At 35.1% G+C, this 25,780-nt stretch overlaps 2 protein-coding genes across 4 annotated transcripts in view; one reads left to right on the forward strand and one right to left on the reverse strand.

Annotated features, from left to right (window-relative positions):
* Window positions 1–21,603, forward strand: part of LOC132121112 (inhibitory synaptic factor 2A-like) — a 38,706-nt gene extending 17,103 nt beyond the window's left edge. The window contains exons 3-4 of the mRNA XM_059530285.1: window positions 8,237–8,308; window positions 20,450–21,603. Coding sequence (XP_059386268.1) covers window positions 8,237–8,308; window positions 20,450–20,633 — 256 coding nt within the window. The 3' untranslated portion in view covers window positions 20,634–21,603. The remainder of the gene's footprint in view (window positions 1–8,236; window positions 8,309–20,449) is intronic.
* The window catches only part of LOC132121715 (dedicator of cytokinesis protein 1-like), a 216,444-nt gene that overhangs the window by 100,034 nt on the left and 90,630 nt on the right, over window positions 1–25,780 (reverse strand). The gene's annotated exons all lie outside the window — the stretch shown is intronic.

Genomic DNA, 25,780 nt, shown 5'->3' on the forward strand with positions numbered 1-25,780 from the left:
TCACGGGAGAGATTGGCTTTATTAAAGTCCCCAAGAATGATTAAAACAGAGTCTGGGTGTTGTTGTTCTGTCTCTGTGATCTGCTCAGCGAGTTTCTGTAAAGCTGAGCTCACGTGCGCTTGAGGAGGGATGTAAACACTCACCAGAATGAACGAATGAAACTCCCGCGGCGAATAGAACGGCTTGCAGTTAATGAAGAGCGTTTCGAGATTTGAGCAGCACGTCTTCTTTAACACAGTTACATCTGTACACCACCGTTCACTGATGTAAAAGCATGTCCCGCCGCCGCGCGATTTCCCCGTTGATTCTGCGTCGCGATCCGCTCTAAACAGCTGAAAGTCCGGCAGATGGAGCGCGCTGTCCGGTATGGTGTCATTCAGCCAAGTTTCCGTGAAACACAGAGCAGCAGAGTGGGAGAAATCTTTATTTGTCCGAGAGAGCAGAAGCAGTTCGTCCGTTTTGTTGGGTAGAGAGCGGAGATTTGCCAGATGGATGCTAGGCAACGGCGTTCGAAATCCGCGTTTTCTGAGTCTCACGAGCGCTCCCGCTCGCTTTCCCCGCCTGCGCGTCCTCTTGAAGCGTGTGATCAGCGCAGCCGCTCCGCCGACAAGAATGTCCAGCAAAACATCAGAATAGTCGAAAACCGGTGAAATATCGGGAGATGTGTGTTGCCGAATATCCAGCAATTCGTCCCTGGTGAAACTGATTGCAGGAATATAACTAAAGACAGGACAAACTAACAAAAACACAAAAACAACTGCAGAGCACGTCACGGAGGCAGCCATCCTGTATCGGCGCCACTTCTAGATATCTTCTAGGTATTTTTTTCCCTATTCCACTGCTCAGGTAGCATCATTCTGTGTGAGCGTGTAACGTGAGAGGTTAATCACATGCACTGACATGCGGATGGATCATTGTTTTCTTATTTCTGTAAACACTGGCATATTTTCAAAATGTCTAATTCTAACGTTTGGTAATATTTCTATTCAAAATTGTAATTACTCGATTTAAAAAAAAAAAAAAAATCCTGGTAAAACATTACATTCAAATGAATCAATAAAATTGGAAAAATCACCCAGTCCTACTGCTATAGTAGGTCTAATTAGGATAAATAAGTGCATTTTTGGTTGGTTAGCGAGACTTTCAGGGCAGCATATTTTTTCATATTGACTTTCATCCCCACGGACTCAACCTGGGAAATTTGCTGGAGGCCTTCTAAATACTGTTTATTTAATGATGCCAAAAGCCTTATACTTTCAAGAGCACCGATTTAATCTAACAATTGAACCCACTCCAAATCAGGGCAGAGACATTAAGCAATGACAAACCTTTTTTAAGAGAGTAGATAAAGGCGATAAAATGTACAAGGAACCCACAGAGGAGAACATTCCGCAGTATATTTAGATAAAATAGACACTGACTAATTTACACAAGCAGGATATTTACATACATAACAGCTGAATATATACAAGAACAGTAAATAACTGATCCAGAGGATGATCAGGAAACTAGACATCATCATCACGAGGATGATTAGAGATCCGCTCAAGCACAAACTCTGAGAATCATGGGACAAAGAACCACATAATAGAGTGGCATTATCCAGTGAATTATTAATTTTAGCCTGATATTATAAAGCGCTCATCTACACATCTAATGGCCCGCTTTACACAAAAGCCATGACACAAAAACAAATGATACTCACCCTAGGTTGCAGAGAGGGAATTTTCAAGCATTGCCCGAGTAAACGCCACAGAGGTTCCGTATGAATACTGTTTTTCCAGATATTACACTTCAAGTCATATTTTAATGTGTTCTCAAGGCAATGCAGTGAGTTTTCAATTCCCCAGCTCAAGTTTGAGAAAGTGTATTTTCCTGTATTCAGCGCAGAAAGAGTTAATGCTTGTGTGGATACGCAACATTAGTCTCATTCCACACACTCAGAAATGTCTTTCGCATGACAAAAGACTAGAGGACGTAGGTGAATGTATTCATAATTACATCTGCTACATTACCGCCGGCGTGATGTTACTTTTCAATATGTTCAAAAGCATGCTTCAGACAAAGACGTATACACAGAGGCGTTTGACTCAAAAACATGTGGTGGTGTAGCTAATCACAGTAAAAAGTGTGGTGTGCAGTAGATAATGATCAAAAACAAACATGGAGTGATTTGTGGAAACAAACCAACCTAATCATTTCTTTATTAAAAAAAAAAAATAATAATTATAATTTTCAATACATAAAACATACTTTTAGACATGGTCTTGGTCATGAGTTCTAAATAAAATATCAAATATTATATTGTTATTATTCAAAGGAGAGAAAGTTCTTTCCTCAATGATATATAGCTATGAAGGTATAAGTCAAGGTATCCATCCCAATTTAGTTTTACAAGAAATTAAACATTTTATACTGCATATTTAATCCATAATATATTTGAAATCGTTAATTTCAAGAATTAAATCAATTCAATAACATTTAACTCACTAGATTATCAAAAGCATTAAAACATTCAATAAAAAAATTAAATAAATAAATAAATGTGGTAAATATATGCAATATTAATAATACTTTCAGACATAACGAGGTAAAACAAACAGAATTGTTTTACAATTGGAAATTCTAAATTGTAAATATATAATCCAAACTAAAAATGAAATTAAGAAATAAAGAATTAGACAATATTTAAGTAACTGGATTATCAAAAAATAGATATAGGCATTACAATATATTCAAAATAGTCATAAAAATAAAATAAACATACACACACATATACATACATATATATATATATATATATATATATATATATATATATATATATATATATATATATATATATATATATATATATATATATATATATATATATGAATATATAAAAATATATGAATTAACTGATTACAATAACAACAACATTTATTCACAAATATTTGATTCAAAGGGATATAAAAATAGGTATAATTGTTATTAAAAGTTATTGTTATTTAAAAATTTGGTAAAAAAATTATGTTACAGAACATTTGAAATATCTATTTTGCAGCAAAATCTCAGCCGGTTGACATTTCTAAAAACCCTCATTATTTTTTTAAAATGTGAAAAATAAAATTAATACTTTGAGTCCTACAAAAAATAAAAAAATACATTCGGGCAGAACTCATCCATACTGAAAATTAGACATTAAAACATTTGTTATTTAGAATAATTACTTCTGACAATAACTGTTTCTCTGTGCATCTGTTTAAATCTGCACAAATGATATGCAGCCCAGTAACAGAGGGTCCTTCGTGGGAGAATTCAACTTCTGTCCGAAAGGTCTTCTTTCTCTCTCTCTTTTGGGATACAACATAATTGACTTCCTTTTTACATTCCAACACATCACCTCCCGTGCAGTGCCAGCTGCTCCGGAGGGTTCGGCCTGATCACCGCCGGCAGCCAGAGCCTTGTGACAGACATTATTCTGCCTTCCTCCTGCCCTCCTGTCCAACCTCAGGCTCCCAGCAACTGTGCTATACATCACTGTCCCCATTAGGCACGGGAACTAGCCTCAGACGAACCCCACGCATCAGCAAACAGCACATCACATGCTCTCATTAGAGCCAAAATGGCTGTTGGTGTGCTGCTCTTTTACACGCAGTTTGACCTTTTAAGGAGGCCGGTGCAGAGCTCAGGAGAGGTGGTGCTGAGATGCAGATAGACCGCTGTTGACTGCCCAAAATGAGCTCTGGACTGTAGTTACGGACCAAAAAAACTGAGTCAGAGTCTCTCTGAGTATCAGAGAAGCAGACCGTTCTCACACTGAACCATTCGCTGCACAGTCCAGGCACAATTAAATAGTTCGTTGCAAATGAAATTGTGTGCTTTATATATTTCAAAAACATATACATTTCAGATATCACTGGATTATTAAAAATAAGTATTACTGAATAGCCAAAAAAACACAAACACAAAATAAACAAAATGAAGAAACATTGGGCGACCGGTGATTGGTTATTCAAAATCACCCACTGAAGCTAAGCAGGGTCGAGCCTGGTCAGTACCTGGATGGGAGACCTCCTGGGAAAATGTATGAGCCTCTCTCATGCACCATCACAAGAAGCACTATCATAAAAAAAGAATCCACGAGATTAATGAAAAGGAGATTTGAATTTGAATTTTACATTAATGTTTAAGTTGAGATTTACAAGAAATATTTAAACTGCTACTATGTACAGGGAATACAAAAAGCACCTTGTTTAATGTGTTTGCAAACCAAATGTTATTGCGCTTTTGATCATACAGCTGTATTTTAAAAATAAAATTGCACAATAGACTACTTTTGAATTAATTATTGAATTTTGCTCATTAAAAAAAAAATTAACAACAGAAAAATCATGCAATTTAAAATGTGTCATTGCCCAGCACTAAAAGTGTTGAAGAAGGGATTATTTTGGGTCAAAGGGATAACACCACCCCAAAATGAAAATTTTGTCATTAATCCCTTAACCCCATGTCGTTCCAAACCCGTTAAAGCTTTGTTTGTCTTCGGAAAAGAATTGAAGATATTTTGGATGAAATCCGGGAAGCTTGTGACTGTCCCATAGACTGCCAACTAAAATACACTGTCAAGGTCCAGAGAAGTATAAAAGACGTCATCAGAATACTCCATCTGTCATCAGTGGTTCAACCGTTACGTTATGAAGTGATGAGTATATGGTTTGTACATGAAGAAAACAAAAATAATGGCTTTAATCAACCATTCGTCTCCTCGGTCTCTCTCCACATCAGCGTAGTGCCATATGAGCCACATGGAGAATATGAGCTGAAATTGAAGGCAGGCAGTGAACGCTCTTCTGTTTCAGCTGTGCCACAAGAATGTGTTTTCTACATTTATTTACTCTTTGATTTGAAAGAAAACAGTACATCCTTGTGGCGTGGCTGACACAGAAGAGCATACGCTGCCTGCGTTCAGCTCATATTGTGCAAAAATGTGATGCGGAGAGACACAGTGGAGACGAATTGTTGAATAAAGTCCTTATTTTTGTTTCCTTCACAAACAAAAAGTATTCTTGTCGCTTCATAACGTTACAGTTGAACCACTGATGGCAGATGGACTATTCTGACGATGTCTTTTATACTATTCTGGACTTTGAGACTGTTATTTACTTGGCAGTCTATGGGACAGTCACAAGCTTTCCGGGTTTTCATCAAAAATATCATAAATTGTGTTCTGAAGTTGAACAAAGATTTTACGGGTTTGGAACAACATGGGGGTAAGCGATTATTAACAAAATGTATATTTTGGGGTGGAGTAACCCTTTAAACAACCAAGAGCAAAACAGTGGTTTAACTACCAACATTTACCAAACTATATAACTCTGTCTTGAAATGTAGCTCTTTTAACGGAAGTCTAGTCATTGTTTTATGCCCAAAAACAATTTTGTATGTTTAAGAAAACTGTGATATGAATTGAAACTATTTTCTGTACTAATCAACAGGATGCCAGAGATGCTGTCAATACAGCTTAACTTCTATTCAACCCCTAATACTCCAGCATTGAGAGACGGACAGAGTTTAGCTGGAGATTCAGATCGACAGACAGATCATCAGAGCTATCGATCACTCCGTTGGTTTCCCGTCAGTCTGACATTGGCCCTCCATCGCAGGACCGTCGGACGGGGCAACGGGTCGCCTCTTTCCTGCCAGCAAAGCAATCATTACGACGACAGGCAGTAATTACTAATGACAGCCAACAGTGAAAATAAAGCTTCTCATTTGTGGACACTTGCAGTGAACACTTGTTGACGAAAGGAGATTAATGCTATTTGTTTTAGCATTTATGTTAGAAATATTCATCTTAGAGACTATAGCATAATCCTGCTGGAGGGAGTAAACAGGACAACGTCAAAGCTACCGAACAAACACATACGAGAGACTAGGAATCCGATGTAAACACAGAATACTGTACACTGAGACTGGCTTCAGAGCGAAAGATCCCCAAACTGCAGACATTATAGAGCTTCAAAGTTTGGTATTTTCAATTAAATATGATGTAAATAAGATTTATACTCTTGCTACACTGTCATGATGTTTGCATAAACCATTTGAGTCTGACAAACCTTCAATACGCAAAACTCTAATTATTCATTTCAGAGACATAAATCACAAAGATTAATAACTAGCAATTTAGTAAGTGAAGGAGATGTTAAGGAAACGCTCAGTCTTATCAAATGCATTCTTATATTCAGCAAGGGTGCATTAAACTGATCAAAAGTGACAGTAACGACATTTATTAAAAAATAAAATATTGAGCAGCACAACTAGTTTCAACACTAAATATAATCTGAATGATTTCTTAAGGATCATGTGAAAATTCAGCTTTGATCACATGAATAAATTATACTTTACGATATATTCAAATAGAAATTAGTTATTTAAAACTTTAATTGTTTTTACTGTATTTCTGATCAAATAAATGCAGCCTTGCTGAGCAGTTCTTTCAAATTAATTTTTCAGCAGTGGAGAACATGCATTCATTTTGCAGATGCTTTTATCTAAATGAGGAATACAAGGCAATTCATCCTAAGATTTAAAATTTGCCTGTGTGTTTTTGCATGCAATCACTTCGTGTCATCATTTCTAAATTACACTGCAAACTCAGAGTAATCTTAGAGAAAATACAGATTTTACCATGATGCTAAAGTCAGTGAGCTCGCACTGAAAAACAAGGCTCAAACGGTCAATTGAAACAGAGCAAACCTCCAGTGATTGACAGTTAAGTGACTATAATGAGATGCATTCTAGTATATGTATAATTTATTCAGTATTTGAATAACAGTTGTGTTTTTCATGCTGTTAAGAGCGCCGACGTGAAGCTGATTGCTGATTTACAAAACAGTGATGAAGTAATTCAGGAACACACAGCTCTGCGCTTCAACAAACATTACACATTACATAATTTGCGTGAATCAAATATTTACATACAAAGTTCTACAGCTGAAAAAAAAAGAGGGATAAAAGTGAATGCCAAAAATTAGAGGACAACAACCGAGAAGATCTCACGAATGAGAAACCTCTGAAATCAAGCTCTGGTTTAGTTAATGAACTTCCCTTGTCCCCCTGAGCTCAGTCTATTTTAGGTGAGGATGATCAAATCAGCAGAAATGATATCACGCCCGTCTGGACGAACCCAGTGGATTTTGGGAAGGAATTAGTCTCCACTGGTCTAAATTCACACATGAACTCTCCTATCTGGTCATATTCCTTGTTCACTGCTGGCCGGAGGCTCGTGTGAACACAGACTACATGTACAATGGACACAGCTGCATTTTTCTCTTGTTGGGCAATGTCTAATTATGTTCCTGCGCACTCTGTACAGGGTTAAAAGACAAGAGGAGACACCTGAAATGAAGGAATTCAACAGAAATTTCTATAAAATTAATGAAAAATGTCTTGGCCGAAAAGTAACAGTAAAATAGTTTTTTTTTTTTTACAGTCTATGTTGAATGAAAATAATAACAATAATTATAATAAGAAAACTAATACTTGGGGGAAAAAAATAAAAATAAAATAAATAAAATTACAATCAATATTGCAAATAAGGGAGAAGAAAATTTATTATATACCAATGTATTATTTAGCAAAAACATTTAAAAAATCTTACCGACCCAAAGAAAGCTCAATAAAAAGACCTGTTGTCTCGACATTATATTTGCCACAAAAAAAAAAAAAAGCCAATATTGAAATCTAGAGAGTAAATATCAACAATCACTAACAATCTATTGTTAGTACATAATTAGCTGGCATGAACTATTGGAATTTCATTGTAAAATTCAGTCTTTTGTTCAGTATTTATTTCAACCAGGGTGCTACCTTAAAGGGCAGCTGCCTATATAGACGGCAAAGTGCAAAGGAGCAGAGCTATATGCAACATCTATCAGCACATTTTAGCTCCTATAAGCAGACAGAAACAGCATCAAAAGCAGCACGATTTGACATTTCTGCAGCGTTGCCGTGCAAAAAAACACCAGGATTTCAAGGCCGTTCTGTTCTCTGGTTTCTGATTACACTCACAAACACAGCCGGTGTCCCGCGTGTCCTCTGCAGAACGCCGGTGTGAGGAATGCTAACATATCTTTCCTGTCGCGTGTATTGACCGTGAGCTGATAATGAGGGCCGACAGGGTGAACGGGGAGGCGGAGCGGCTAAACCGCCTGTGTACTAACTCGTCCTCTCTCTCTTTATCTCCTCACAGGCTCTCGTATCGGACCGGACAGGACACGGCCAACTGCGACACGTGTCGGAACAGCGCATGCATTATTTACAGGTTGGTTGATGTATTTTGTTTCCAGCCCAAGCGAGTGAGATACACAAGCATGCTGCGCTAATAAAGCTCAACTGCAGCCTGATCACAGATTGTGTGAGTAATGAGCGAGATAAAGAGAGGAAATACTCCTGCTGACAGGAAGGTGTAGGCTATTCAACAAAGGACCTTAGTGGGACACCCTCATCACAGAGCCCGGAACAACATTATCTGGATGTGGAATAGGAAGAGTTCATCTGAATATTCAAATGCAGTCATTATTTACTCACACTCCACACCTGCAGATCTTAAAGGTATAGTTTAGTTCTTAAAGATCCTGAACAAACGGGAGTCTGGACACTCACTCACACGCCAACAATAATCAGCGAGCACCATCCTATCAGTTCAAAGCATCTGAGTCACCTGTAGAGACCAAGGAATCACAGCTGAAAAGTATGTGTGAGTGTGTGAAGGTCAGGCTGTGTTTTTGTCTCTAAAGGAGCAATGATAGCTGAAGTTCGTGCATGAGGGATTCTGGGTAATTGACAGGTAGCAATCGCCAAGAGAGCTTCTTGTGTGGAAAGCAAAAATGTGTTATGCGAGGTTTCACAAAACTTGAAAGCACATGAGTCACGCGATCGACTTACATGATGCCTGTTGTTCTGTTTTTGGGAGAATTAGCCATTTAACATGCATGCAAAGCTGAAAAAAAAAAAAGAAAAAAAGAGCGGTTTCATTGTGACGTCATGTATAAGACAATCAACGTGAGAAGCGTCTCAGAGGACAGCTAAGCAGTGCTGGAGACAGAACGAGACTCAAACAATCAAACTGAGCAGCTGTATCTGAAGCACAGGGAAGGACACACACCCCAGTGAAAACACGCCGGACACATCATTACTTCAGCTAGCAGTTCAGTTCATGTCAGTGAACCGGTGAGTTTGGGATAGTTCATATCATGTTTATTAGTTAGTTATTAATTAAGGGGAAGTCGTGGCCTAATGGTTAGAGAGTCGGACTCCCAATAGAAAGGTTGTGAGTTCGAGTCCCGGGCCGGCAGGAATTGTAGGTGGGGGGAGCGCATGTACAGTTCTCTCTCCATCTTCAATACCACGACTTAGGTGTCCTTGAGCAAGGCATCGAACCCCCAACTGCTCATGGCTGCCCACTGCTCCGGGTGTGTGCTCACAGTGTGTGTGTGTGTGTGTGTGTGTGTGCACTTCGGATGGGTTAAATGCAGAGCACAAATTCGGAGTATGGGTCACCATACTTGGCTGAATGTCACTTCACTTTCACTTTCAATTTTAGATAATAGGTATAATCAAATATAGCGCTATATTATATAGGCAAAATGTATCTGAGACAAAACTCTAAATATATAGAAACATAAATAACATTTATGATAAATACATTTTAAATAATTTATATATATATAATATAATATATTATATGTAATATAATATTATATATATATATATATATAATAAATATTGATATTAAATATTGAAATTGTATGTGTGTGTGTGTGAGTGAAATTACAATTAATGTAATTATATTTAATAATATTGTATTGTAATTCATTAACTTAATTCATGTTTTAATATAATATAAATTAATATAATTACACGCACATTAATACATATTAAAATACAATGAAATACTACATTATAAAATGTATAGTATAATATTTTAATTATAAAATTGATTAATATCGTATTCATATTTTATTGATTTACAGTATATTCATATTAATACACTTTTTTGACTTTATAATCATATATTTTTATAATTGTTATTTAAATGTATCACTGTTATTTCTATTTATGTTTTTGATGCATTTGATATTATTATTATATTTTGATGCTCATCTTTGATGACAACCTCACATGTGTAAAGCTGAACAGTCTCAAATGTAAAGTTGCTTGTCAAACACTGCTATCTGTGTCTCTTGTGTGCATGTGTTTTTCTCGTTTACACGATGATCTCCAGAATGGCTTCCCATCCACATAAATCATGCTAATAGAGTTCAGTCTGAAGGAGCTAAAGTGTTCTACTTAGCATAATATGTTAGGGAGGAGAAATCTCATGAGCTCAGATCACTGCTCTTCAGTGAGTGCAACATGAAGCACTTCTGAACAAACTGAAGCCAAATGATTCACAAAAAATGATTTGTTGTGAACAGAAATTAACTGAATTTAGAAAAAGGCAGTGTTACCTAAAATTATTAAAAAAAATTTGACAACAGAAATAAAATGTAATACAATTTTAAACAAAGTTGTATTATAAAGATATTAAAAAATAATAATATTTTTAAAAAATAATGATGCACAAGACAATAATGTTAACCAAAAATATTTTTGTTAATGAAATAAACCAGAATATTGAATGCAAAATGTACACTTGAGAAGCTTGAAAATGAAAAATGTTGCCTTAGCAGCTAACTAAAATATATCAGCTGAACAATACAATTATTTAAAGCTAAATAGAAAACTATATAAACAAAATAATAATATAATATAAATATAATACAAAAGAAAAGTAATTAGTGGACAAAAGAACTAAAAATGAATAAATACTATAATTTCATAGAAATGCTCAAATAAATCTGGCACGACTGTGTGGACACTTTACCAAAAAAATGTAAATCAATCAATCAGTCATCTAATATGGCAGACAAGTAGAGAGAAATGCTGATTATTAATATTCTGTAATAACTGAATATGCATTATTCTAAAAACAAGTTAAATCTAATTAACATGACTATGTTTCATGCGTTTCTTTTTCTGCTTGTATGTAGTAGAGAATCGCGCATTAATCATCTAATGTCAAACTCTATTATAATTAACTGTGAAGCGAGGTTCGTATGCAGTGCACTATTTGTGTGGCGTCCAGAGATGCAGCCTATGCAGAGCGTTACAAATCAACAAAAACACTGACTTTTCTTGCAATATCTTGATTCCAAGGAAACAGATTAATGCACAGCAAGCGTTTTAAACACAGTGTGCGGTTGCTCATGAGGGTGTATTTCACCTATCCAACAGCAGTTTCTCAGTTTAACCTTCTGCATCTCTCCACCTCTCATTTCCTGCATCACTATCCCTCCATCACTCCGCATTACTCCTCTGATGGGCATTCAGTCTCTCTGAAGGATCTTCCCAAGGCTGACTTTCTTAAAGAACGTTCCCAGATCAATACGAGTAAAGCTCAATCGACAGCATTTGCACCATGAAGTCGGTTTTTCCATAATTTTGACGTATATTGTGCATGTCACCAGCATCCAGAGAGCTTACAGGCTGAAATATGAAGCTTTATTTTTTTTAGTTAATTTAAATCAGTTTATTGAGAAATAAATAGGTTTAAGTTGAATTTCAGCTTCCAACGATTATGAAAACTGGAACGGTGTGGAATGGGTCACAATAATAGTTTTATATATATTGTGTCCCATTCCACCCCTTTCCAGATGCTTTCACTCCTCCGTAAAATATGGAGCGAATGCTTCACACACAGACGTGACAAACATATCTACAGAAAGACTGAAGTGTCTTTTAAATAAAGAACAACAAATCTTCAAAAAACAAATATTCTTTGATAAAGTAATCTATATAAAAACCAACAATAGGTATACAGTCTTTCCCATCTGAGCTCAGAAATGGGATTACAATACTGATATATATATATATATATATATATATATATATATATATATATATATAACCTAATAAATAACAAAAATAAATCTAAATAGAAATATTTAACAAAATAATACAATGACAAGATACAAAAAGTAGTACCAAAATAGATAAAACCTAAAGTAAACTTACAGAGTTTAAAGGAAGAAATCACATTTTTGTTATATATGATTTGACATTAATGAAAATGACAAATGAAAAAATAGTGTGTGTGTGTGTGTGTGTGTGTGTGTGTATTTCAGCAGTAAATTTGTTTAGATAATATCCATATTGCCCTACTGTACCTGCAAACTTTTTTCGGAGGGGTGCAAATTATCTCTATTCAGCCCAGACCATTCATTTTATGTTATTCATATAAAAAATACACACAGATAATTTCAATTTATTACTTTTCTTTTTTTTTCCCTCCCTGGGGTGATGGTTAAACTCATGAAAAGGAAGAGATACAATATAAATACATCTTTGTTCTCCCGGTGACCATGTCATCGTGTTCATCTCACTAGACTGCGTTCCCTAATGTGACCGTCCACACGGGATACAGATCTCTAGAGTCTATTTGGTGACAGATAACGGTTTAATAGTCAGTGCTTGAAGGGTTTCTGCTTCACTTTCACACTCATTTGTATAAAAATAACAATGAAAATATTCAACAATAGTATTGATTCTTACCATTAAGATATTGTTTCACTCATATAAAGTTTTTCTTTTATCCAGCTGTATTTGTTCAGTGCAACTTAAGTCCAAGTGAAAGATAGAACACAAACATGACAGAACAAAGAAAAAAAACTTTGTTTCAGCATGTTCTATGTGTGATGTGGTTTCAAATCACGTGTTGCCTGACTTTAAATGTCTATCTTCAGCACAGTCTGCAGTGCAGGATTCAATATTAAGACGTATTTTTGTCTCTTAGAAATGCACATTTGACAGAAGTTTGAGTTATGATGCAGATGTACATTTCTGTTCATTACCAAAAGCAGCAACATCTGTAAAAATTGTACCAACCTCATTTTTCTAAGGTGAAGTAGAATTATTCTTTTTATTCTTTTTTTTTAATCATTGGTCTTCCACAGTAGCAAACATTTAGATCAAGACAACCAAGGGTAAAACCAGACATAAAGCACCTCAATACTAAGCTAAAAATTTAACTATGTGATCTGGTATTTATCTGAAAAACAATATTTTAAATTTAGTATAAATGCATAAACACCATAGCTTAATCATAGAAAAATACTGTAATTATATTCCATTACTCCTTTAATAATTAATATGTCTTCATTAATAATATAATAAAATTCAATACGGATATCCCACATTTCTGCCACAATTAGTGTTACTAAGGTAAATCCATAGTAAATGATTGCGATCTGTAGATTGAAGAGACTTCTGACTGTATGGTTCTCCTGTCTGTCTGTTTCATCCAGCTTTAAACTAGATTAAATCACACAATGATTTGAGTTCTTCACTGAATTTGAGTGCTTCACACGAACATTACAGTCTTATGCTATAGTCATAGCCTAATGGTAAGACTTTTAACCCGAAGGTCGCAGGTTCGAGTCTCAGTACCAGCAGGAACATACAGCTGATGACATTATAGAGATGTTTAAGCACTCAGTGGAGAGACACTTGCAGATCTCTCTCTCTGCTGGACTAATGACGTTCTCCATGCTAACACTCAAACTCTGGCTTCATACAAAGCCGCTGGTTGCTATAGATACTACAGTGATACCACGGTGAAGCTGGCGGGCATTGAGAGTGTATTGTGAGAGTGTGTGTGTGTGCTCTTTCGAGAAATGCGGATTAATCTGTAGATAGAGCAAAGCAAAGTATGATGGACAGCTGTATTAATACCATACAGAGAGAGAGAGAGAGAGAGAGAGAGAGAGAGAGAGAGAGAGAGAGAGAGAGAGACAGAGAGACAGAGAGAGAGAGAGAGAGAGAGAGAGAGAGAGAGAGAGAGAGAGAGAGAGAGAGAGAGAGAGAGAGAGAGAGAGAATGCAAAACAGGATTTGCTGGATATACATCACTATCAGCAATATTAATATTTTGTTATTTTCATTTATAACTGAGTATATATATATATATATATAATTATTATTTTTATACACCCTCATATATACATCTTGTTGGTTTTCAAATCTAAAACAGCTTTACGTTACAAATGTGCAAAACGCAGCACCATGAGGCTAGAATAAAATGTGCTGACTGGTTTCTAGGCTGTTGCTAGGCAGCTGATAAAGCATTCTGATGGAAAACTGTAGTTCCATTCTTTAGAATAAAAGTACCTGCCTTTTCATTCATAAATAAATAAATAAATAAAAACAAATAAATAATATTTCAAAATGTAATTAATAGTACAATACTAATTATTGTTTAACAATTATATGAATTAATAAATAAAAATAAATAAAAAATAATTAAAACATTTCAATAAACAACAGCAAAACAATATTTAAAAAATAATTAATAAATGTTAATAGTATACACCCATTAAGTAAAAACAAATGTAAATAAATGTATACACTAGGGATATGCCGGTATCAAATTTCCTGTTGCGATTAATTGCTAATGCTTTTATCACGGTATACTGTGTTATCATGGTATTGAAATTTAGTTTTAAAAAAAAAAATTGTCATAATACAGTATAAAAGCTTAAATAACTTTTTTCTTATAACAAAAGTAACTGAACATTTAAATACAATAAAGCTATATAAAGATATGAAAAATATATAAAGTTAAAAGTTTTACACAGATTAAAGTGCAAAAGAACTATAAAGACCCATAGGTATCACTTTACAATAAGACCTCATTAGTTAACCATTAACATTCACAAGGAGCAATAGCTATATTTGCTCAGAAGTTATTAATCTATGTTAAAAAATACAAGTCTTAGTTCATGTTAGCTCATTAAATAAAACAGTTGCAACTTTAGATTTTAACAATATTATTAAATATTGGAATACCTAAGATTAATGAATGTTCAGAAGAATTTTTCATTCACAGTTTATTAACTAATGAATTAACTAATGTTAACTAATGAAGCTCTAATGTAAAGTGTGAATTTACAATAAAGAATCAAAACACTTTCAAATATCATCTAAGGAATGTTGTAGTCCAGATTAATATGAAAAGTTTGAAAATAAATAGCCTTTTAAGTCTAAATACTTAAGTATTTGCACTGTGATGGACATCATAGTGAATACACAAATCTGAATGGCTATTTAAAATGATATAAATATGTTTTAGAAGAGCAGCTGCTTCATTTATGGGATTTCCAGGGTAAGGGCTGCATTTTCTGCAGTTTAGCGCCATCTGCTGTCAGGGAGTGAATGTGCTTTCATTCTCTCAGCATACAGGTGTTGTGCATTTTGACCAGTTTATGAGAATAATATTCTTAAAATGCATTCCAAATTCTGAATAATTTGTAATATATAATTATTCATAATAAATGCCCACGAGAACAATATTGAACATATTCATTACCATGATATATCACATTACCGAATACCGGCACTTGTCTAGTATACACATTTAAAAATAAATTCAATAATAAACGTTTAATTAAACAGTTTACAATAATAATGATTATTATTTAAAAATGAAATTAACAAATAACTAAATACATTATTATTTAGAATGAATAAAATAATTCATTATATACATTTAGTATGTAAGTAAAAGCAAGTAAATAAAAAAAATGTGTATATTAAAAAATTAAATAACTTCCAATGTATTGATCAAACATCTGCCTACTTGCATAAAATTAGTTTCTGGTCTAAGTGCAAGGAAAAGTGACACTTGTTTTGTCAAACACTAATTAGCAGCTAGACTATCAGTATGAAAGGTTTCTCAGTGTTTTCGGAGTACAAACACACTGTAGTTTGAGTGAGTCTCTCTAAAACAACCAGTCTCAACTACAGATGAAAGTGACGTAACCGATGCAAAAAAACGGAAAAGAAACCGTCTTCATTTTCAGGTCTTGCTTTGTGGCAACAACAAATGAAAGGAGCATGTTTAAGGTGTGTTATAAGTGCATGGCATCTCAACAGACAGAGAGCGAGAAAAAGAATAATGAATGTTTCATTAAAGCTCTTCTGAGTCGTTTTCTCTCATTCAGATGATTATCTGGGCTCTGCTAATGAGGCTGAGATACGAGCTGAAAGGCCTCGACCTGGGCTCTTCATCTCGGCGTGTGTTTGCATGTTCCTCTCCATTCTAACGAGTGTCAGTGACGCGCGGCAAGCCTGCAGGATCTGGTCGGATGAGCGCTGAGAAACATGACAGACGGCACAGCGTCTCAGAAAAGCATTTGGTGCATTCATGAATCCCCCAGCGGTCGGCATCAAACGCTGTTGACTCACAGATCGGCGCTGGTGTGAGTGATGAGAGGGCATCTGCTACTAATGAGAGACACATACACTTTCACTGGGGTGTCAGTCTGTTGTCTCTGGCACGGACGTGTTTCCTTTCTAAAGCGAGAGTCGCACACAGACACAAACACAACACGTTTACAAATCCTTCCAAATCTCTCAAGACACAAGCCAACTAATTAAGCTAACAAACTTTCACAGCTAAGAAAACATTATACTAAAATACACAAGAGGCAACAAGGCTGGGCAATGCAGCAAATAAATATATTTGAGAATATATATATTTAATATACATATAAAGAAAAAGATTATTGATTAATTCATGCATAACAAAAAGTATCTACTAAAAATACAAATGAATCATTGCTTATTTTTGATCACTGAAAGACTGTTTCAAATCAAACATGCTCAAACATTCAAGCCACCAAATATTGTCACTGAAAGAAGTTATGTTTCAGGAACATATATAAAAATGAATGATTAAAAACATATATTAAATATACATGTAAAATATATTAATTCATTCATGCATACACCAGTATGAAGTCATATATACCTTAATTAAAAAAAAAATCCATTATTGAAATGTAAAAAAAAAAAAAAAAAAAAGGAAAATGCATTGCAGACGCATCAATGAAACTGAAAGAAGGAAATTAATTGATGCATTTTTTGATTCTTTAAAAATATGGCAAAAAAAGATACAAACAATCAGTTGATATATTGCTCTTACAGGGGGATAAAGTTGCTAGTTAGGAAAGAAACAGATGCATTGACTGATTTAGACTCAAACTCAAGCTTAAGGTGTTGTTCTTAAAGTGGAAGAAATTTAAACCAGCAACACTTCTTATGTATCTTTTGTTTTTTTTTGTTTTTTACAACCAAAAGTTGAAAGTGGGTCAAGAAAACAAAAAGAGTTCCGAGACTTTTTAAATGATCAGACATCAACATGAAAACAGACAAGACACGGTGGAAACTGACACCAATGAGCTGGAGATGTGGGTGAGATGTTTCTCCAGTATTTTCTGATTTCATTACCTCTCAGACACACACACACACACACACACACACACACACACACATACATAAAAACATCGGGTCACTGCGAGCACTTAACCAACACAGTGATGCGTTTCCTGTGTAAACGCTGAGATGAGAAGACCTCCGACGTTAATGAGCTTAAACAGGAGGAGCAGAGCCAGATCAAACCACTCCTCATCCTCAGGGATGAAGGGAAGGAAAGCGTATATCACATGAAAGAAAACAGCGCTGAGCTGCACGCGGGGGCAATGAGTGGGGATTATCAACAGCTTTCAGTTTCTAATTAGCAGCTCAGAAACAGAGAAAAGCGTCAGGACTGACAACAGTTGTGGGTGGAGAGCAGGAGACAATCAGGAGACGGCAGAGAGAGAGAGATCTAGGCCTGTCAGATGACAACAATGTCATGTTTGGCTCAAGCTGTGCTTGCGACGCGCTCGGCTCGCTCATGCAAATGAAACATTGACACTCTTCGGACAGCCACTTCACTGCGTTCCTAATGATGCTCTGGTTTATTTTATGGAGGACTGTATTGATCCAGAGCGAAATATTAAACATTGATTTGTGATTTGAAAGCTAAAAATACTGAGCATTGAAATGTATCATGCCTCGGCAGAAAAAGAACTGCACGTCAATTCAGAGAACTAAATTACTGCTATCTTATGGAGTCGAAAATGGGTTTAATTCTTCAGATCTAGAGTGTCAGCTCTAAGATATAATATACATATATATATATATATATATATATATATATAATTACATTTATTTATAATTGTTATTTTTGCATATCAAATCCACAAAAACACATAAAAAATAAAATGCATTAAATAAATAATAAACATTTGTTGTGATGGCACACTGATTGACACTTTCACATATCAACAGCAACTCTCATGCACTACTGAACTACAAAGTGCAATAAACTTTACCACCAAATTATTAGTCGCTCTCAGAGAAACTCAAAGCAGCGCTTCTTGAGACTTATTGAGATGAGTGATTTGTACGTGTCTGTCTGTAGTGAGAACATGGTCATATTGATAAGGGCATAATTAGCAGGCTGTGCCGTGCGATTAATTTGCTAATTGCTGCATTGCAGTATGCCTAAATGCAAAGGCCAGACACACAATGAACAAACACACTGAGTCTTCAATAACACACACACACACACACACACACACACACAGAGACACCTTACATAACCTTCCACTCTCAAGCCTGTTAACTTATGCATTTAGCAGACGCTTTTATCCAAAGCGACTTACAGTGCATTAAGCCTATCAATTTTTACCTATCATGTGTTCCCTGGGAATCGAAACCCCCAACATTGCGCTTGATAACGCAACGCTCTACCAGTTGAGCTACAGGAACACACACACACACACATATATATATATATATATAAAATATCAAAAATAAAATATATTCTACATTTATCCGGTATTTTTCATACTCCCTTGTTCAGTTCACTTCTAAAATCTACCAACACTGGATAATGCAAATGCAAAATGATTAAATATCGTGTAAAAGTTACACAGATATCAGCATTATACCAACCATCAGCCACAATCAGCTCAAGCTAACTTATGGAGTTTTGGAAAACTCATATTAGTTGACAACTATTTTTCCAAGGCCTTTGAAAATGGCTCATCCTGAACTACAACTAAACAGAGCAGATCAAATCCAGTGTACAGGTCTGTGAGTACACAAACACTCTGACGTTTGTCCAGTCAGCTAGAGTGAAATAATCCCTCTCTCCAACACTTTCACTCTTTCACCCTCATCTCTCCATCTCTGCTCTCTAATGGTGGAGTTTAATGTGACTGATCTCGGGAATCAGATGTGTTGAGGACACTGGATTATCTCTGGCACATAAGACGGAGGCTCCAGAGGATAAATCCTACAATGCAACACCCGCAGAGACCGAACACTTCCACACTCATCTTTACACAGTCAGCAACATCAACTCCACAAACTATACTCTTAAAAAGCATAAAAATGCATCACAGATCATTAAGCTTCTCATCTGTTGAACCTGAAGCTCTTAATTCACTGCTTTACCTCGAAGGAAAGTACAACAAAATAGAGGCTTTAGATCATCTGGAAACTCGGTTGTGTCACCGCTACCTTCCTTCAACCCATAAATATGAAGATTATAAACAAAAATGCTTGAGAAAAGCTGTCAGCAGTAAAGCCCAAAGCATGGAAGTAAAAAAAAAAATATGGCTCATAACTTTCTTTTTTTTCACACCAAAATCAAAAGTAAATTAGAGAATGAAGCCTAAATGTAAGACTATTTTTTATAAAAATGACTAATAGTAATACAATTATTATTACGATTATTTATAATAATAATAATAATAATAATAATAATAATACCACCTTTATGGTCTAAAATGGGTTTAATTTTCTTTATGAAATATATACATTTATGCTAGATTTAAGAAATTTTCTTGAAAATGAATGATAGTGGTACTACTAATAATAATAATAAGGAATATAATAATAATAATAATACCTTTGTTGTCTAAATTATTAGTTTTTTTCTGAAATGCATACATATTTATGCTTGGATATTGGGGTGAAATGAGAAGGTATTTTATAGAATTTTATTATTTTGTATTATTTATTTAATTATCTATCTTTAAGTCAGTATGACTGTTCATCAGTCTAATAAACATAGTCTTCAATTACTTGTAAAAACACATTCTTGGTTTACTGTGCACAAGCCACCTGTGTATCTCATTAAAAAGTTCATATTAAATAATAACCAAGTATCGATTTAGACACAGATTCAGCAGACTTGCATTCAGTTTTGCCTCAATTCTTTTATGCAAAAGCTACTTTTTGTGATGCAACAAATTCTCAGTGGATAAAACTCTAGGTCCAAAACCATGCATTTTACTGATTAAATATCCCGATTGCCTCAGAATTTACATAATACAGATGCAAACAGTGAAGATACTTTTAGACTGATCTCAAGATGTATTCTGTGTCGTTCAGGGCATCTGACTCACTCTCTCTGTAGTATGCATGTATTATTGTTGTGAATCTGCATTTCTTTTGTCTCTGTGCTGCAGCGTGGAGCTGGACTTTAAACTGCAGGAAGATAAGCTCCAGCCTCTGATGAAGAGACTGTGTCCCGCCGAGGAGTCCCCGTTTCCCCCTCTGACGTATCCTCAGGAGACCATCGGCTCCACGCCCAAACGCAAGTCCAAAGCGGAGGCCAAGAAACACGCGTGCTGGAAACTCTGGTTTCTGTGACCGTTGGATTACATACACAACTTCCCATCATATTTTCAGTACAGGAGTTCAGCAACAGAATGCATCACTACAGGAGCATCTGTTCACTTGCTTTGTTTTCCGATCAGGATGATTCAGGAAAATCCTGTCAGATTGATTTTGGTTTTTGACCCTTTGGTACTTTATGGATGCAAGTACTGAACTAAGTTTGGAAATATTGCAGCTAGTATTAATAAAAAAAAAATATATATATATATATATATGTTTATTTAACAGAATAATGGAATTTTCTCCTGGAAAAAAAGGAATAATGAGACTATTTCTCTCATGGAAACTGGATCGATAACAAATCTTGCTTTGCAAAAGTTTTTTTTTTTTTTATCCTGCTAAAGGTTTGGAAAATCAGATGGATTTAAAACACAAACAGGACACAAACTTTTTTTTTTTCATTTCAGTCTTCTCTTCCTCACGGAAATCACAGCATTAAATGGAAGCACAACTCTTCAGATGCACTGGATGATGTTTCTCACAGAGGACTTTATGGATCTTACCGGATATCAAGAACGGAAAACTTCCTCGAGGATGTGAATATCCACAGCCCAAACCGGTGAAGTCACAACAAACGCATTATAGAGGATTTATACAGAAATAATCTTACTAGCCTCTGTGAATTCATATAAACTTTCATTAACTATTATTACCAGGAAAAAAAATAAGGAAGAAAAGTGTGACTTATTTTTGTAGATTCGTAATAATCATATTTAAAGATTTTCTAGATGCACTATATGTATAAACTTCTCTCACTTATTGGATTATTGGAATTTTAGGAAGCATTTTCAACTCTGTTAATTTGAAATCATTTAATTCCAATTAATGTTCTTCTATAGAGTGCATTAGTGTCATCCACTTTTTCAGCAATGTTGGTTCTGGAAGCAATTTTTCCATTCATTTTCCCATAGGGATTTAAAAAAAAGTCTGTTAAAACATTGCAAGTCATGAAACAAACCATCAAGCTACGAGAAGAATCACAACATTACAAACTCTGATTTGAAAAAATAAAATATTTGAAAATCGGACAAAAAGGCAAAGATGTGTGTACTTAATGGCTTTAGTGAGGGAAAGGACTACAATCCCATGAAGCATTGTGAATTAGATAATCAAATTAAAATGGAAAATAAATAACTATCCACTTGAAGTTGTTGATAAGAAATAATATATTTTAATATACAATATAATATAGTCTGCAATCTTCTGGCGAGATTTGCTCGTTGTGATTCTATGATTGGAATTTTCTGTAAAGCATCATGGATAATGTAGTTTTTTATATATATATATATATATATATATACACATACCAGAAATCTCCACTTTTTACCATGATTATTTAAAACATAAGTTGAAATTCTGCAGACTGATGGCTCAAAAGCATATTTCACCTATTTACAACCTCGGCGTTTACAGTAGGTCAGTTCTAGCTAAAAAATGCACTTCCCTATGGAGAAAATAAATGGCATTCCGGAACCCGACTGTTGCACACTATTACAACTACAGGTGTAACCACGGAAACAACTGTAAACACTCACCATGTGATACAGTCACCATAAAGCTGCAGTCACACTAGACTTGATGAACTCTGATCTGCATATGGAAAAAGATGTTTAGCCAGTACAGGAGCAACATATTTCATAGACTGAGCTGGTGGTCCAATATAAAATAAGCTGTTGCAGGAATGTAGATTACATTAATATTTTATTGATTTTAAATCTATTTTTACTTAAAAACCTAGAGTGTGACATCACATCCTGTCTAGTGCGACCGCACTCTCTACACCTGCACTGAATCAAACAATGTTCCTGTTATGAAAATGACAAGGAACATCAGAGCAAATAAGATATCCTGGAGCATGTGTGTGCGTGTGTGTGTGTGTGTGTGTGTGTGTGTGTGCGTGCGTGTGTGTGTGTGTGTGTGTGTCACAGGTCTGAGAGAGGAATGAGAGCAGTGCCAGCATTCAGAAAGACCGTTGAAAACGGAGAGAAGAAATATAGTCACAAGTGAAGGAAAACATGAGAAAAAGAAAAGATATACTGCATAAAGAAAATTGAAAAGGTGAAAAATGTAAATGAAATGGCTCTCAGAACCAATTTTTTATGACATTATTTTACGACAATTAAACAGATTTTGCTCCTTCCTGGGTGGTGTTGGCGCAGTGGATAAGACACACGTCTTTGGTGTGAGAGACCCGGGTTCGAATCCACTGTGAGACACCAATGTGTCCCTGAGCAAGACACTTAACCCCTAGTTGCTCCAGAGGTGTGCGACCTCTGACATATATAGCAATTGTAAGTCGCTTTGGATAAAAGCGTCAGCTAAATGAATAAATGTAAATGTAATGTAATGCTCCGAATTCTTATTACCCTAATTAATAAAATGGAACAAATTAATCTAATTAATCATATCTAATAATACACACACACAAATATACTAATTAAATTACAAAATAATATTAGTAATTAAAAATATAATTGTATAATTGTATAATTATATATATATATATATATATATATATATATATATATATATATATATATATATATATATATATATATATATATATATATATATATATATAGTCTAATTTATTTATTCAATTATTATTACATACATGCACACATAGAAATAGATATTAAAATAAAATAGAATAAAAATATGTGTGTGTATACACATTAATATATTTTTTTTATTTATTTTAATTCTATTTTATTAGAATATCTATTTCAACATTATAGTGATGAAATAATGAAGAGAGTTATTTGCATTATGGTAATGAGTATTGAATGGGGCAATATACTTAACTTGTAAAATAAGTGTCGGTATAAAAAATCTTGAACATACAAAAGGTTACATTTTCTTTAAGCAAAATATACTTTTTTTTTACTTGATTTTGGAGAGAATATTACATGTGTTTTGTCATTCAAATTCACTCATATAGCCAAACACAGAGAGAGATGAAAAAGGAATCCCACACAACCTAAAGTCATTTCTACAAGCACTGCGATGCTTAAACATCTCACACACCAACAGTCCACAGCGAGAAAACATCTCGTTCTTTCCTGACAACATACAGGCCGCATTAGGGTTGGGCGATGTCTACCAAAAAAAATTCCCATCGGATGATGCCTAAAGTGAAACATCACGATGGATGATGGGGTGGGGGGGGGGGGGTGGATTTCGGCATCAGAAGTGTCCGTGGAGTGCAGCCCAACATTTGTGACCACCTGGTAAATGTCGAGACAGAGCAAATCAAGCACTTGTGTCGAGCTCATCCATCCACGCTTGAGTATAATTTAAACACTGTGCGGAGAGCATTAAAACATTAAACTGAATTATTATTTTAATGAAATATATTTATTATCCAACACTCATGATCTGACCCAAATGTTCTCGCCTAATCTAATTTAAAAACGTAAGAATTTTGTTGCTGTTTTTGTATGCTTTGTGTAGTTTGTGTAAAACATCTAGTCTATAATTAGTTTGGTGTTTTTTACACAATACAATCATTAATGGTTAAATTGTGTTATAATTGGTATTGTGATCGGGAACAAGTTCATTATGTTATGTTGAAATGATTTGATGTAACTGTGGAAACTGAAAGCTTGGGGCTGGAATCAGGATCATCTGTCACTGTCAGTCAGCCCAACCCTAGGCCACATACAGTACACACCGCAAAATGACACGCGTTTATTCATCAAATTAATCTAGACACGTACTGCCATCTGCGTGACTTACTACCACTGCATCTAGAAAAGCCAGACGCACATCTCAGATGCATTAACTAGTTGGTTAGTCTGGAGTGAAATGCAATGAAAAGAACCCTGTGTGTGTCCAGAACCAGAGCGAAAGCCATACTGATCAAACATCAAAGATGGTTTTAGATGAAAGAACATTTCAGTGACCAAAATATCTAACAAAACCGGGTTTAAATCATCTCCAGTGATACAGATTTCATGACATCACAAGAGCAAAGCATTCTGGGAATGTGACAGCAGAGGCCAAACGCAGCACCCCGTCCATACATGCCAAAGTCTTTTAAGAAAGGGCAAAATAATCCACTTGACTGATAAAAAACACAACATCTCCACTGAATTAACTCTCTCCCTGCTGGCAAATTAAGAAACACAATTCAAACTCCTCTCGTTTCACCACGGCTGTGATTCTCAATAGCTCTACTGTAGCCTAAAGAGACCATTACTTGTTTTCTGTTCTTTAAAAAAAGTGCAATTGATTATGTGCAATATTGTGTATTTTATACAGTTTTTAAAACTATTTACTATACAAAATAAAACATAAAAAATACAAAGAGTGGCTCCGTTATCTGAGTCTTTCTGACACTTCTTGGATCATGCATTTCACAGCTTTATTTTATCCACAGGCATTAAAAATAAATATACGAGTAAAATACATTTTACATTCATTTTATTCAATGCAAAAATAGTATTTGGCTAAAAACAAATGATAAATGAATTAGGGATGGGCGTTTTCCGCAAATATCACATTCGAATATTTGAGCTCACAAAAAAATGAATATTCGTATATTCGTTTATTTAAATTAAGTTTAATGAGACAGACGTTATTTTTCAGCAAAATTTATTGTTTCCGTCATTTCCGAAAAACAAAGCAGCCTGTAGCAATTAGGCTATTGTAGAAAGTAGCCTACACTTAACTTTGAAACTTTTAAACTGTCAGCAAATCTTTTTTTGTCTGTGAACAATAAGGCCGGCCACGGAGAAAACACGCTCTGAAGGCACAGATGTTGGTGGGACTCACAAATAACGGTGTGCTAAGTGAATAAGTTTTGTGAAGCGCTTCGTGTTTTCGTTTCACCACTGAATGGGATCCTCATCTGGTGGAATACATGGAATACATGGCTCCAGCAAGAACTGTTCCCACTCGTCTTGGCTGGACTCTGTAATCATCGCTGAAGAACTGGCTCAGCCTTTTCCGACGAGTGTGCATTGCATCCTCTTCATCGTTGGTGACGGCGACTGCATCCACACCACTCGCATCAAGGAAAATGTTCTGATAATGTTCAAAAAAGTTTTTTTTTCTTACTTCTCTCATGTTTTCATCGAGAAACCTGAGATGTTTGTGCCGAGGGTCTAGGGCAGACG

Source organism: Carassius carassius, chromosome 39 (assembly GCF_963082965.1).
Source record: "Carassius carassius chromosome 39, fCarCar2.1, whole genome shotgun sequence".
Lineage (NCBI taxonomy): Eukaryota > Metazoa > Chordata > Actinopteri > Cypriniformes > Cyprinidae > Carassius > Carassius carassius.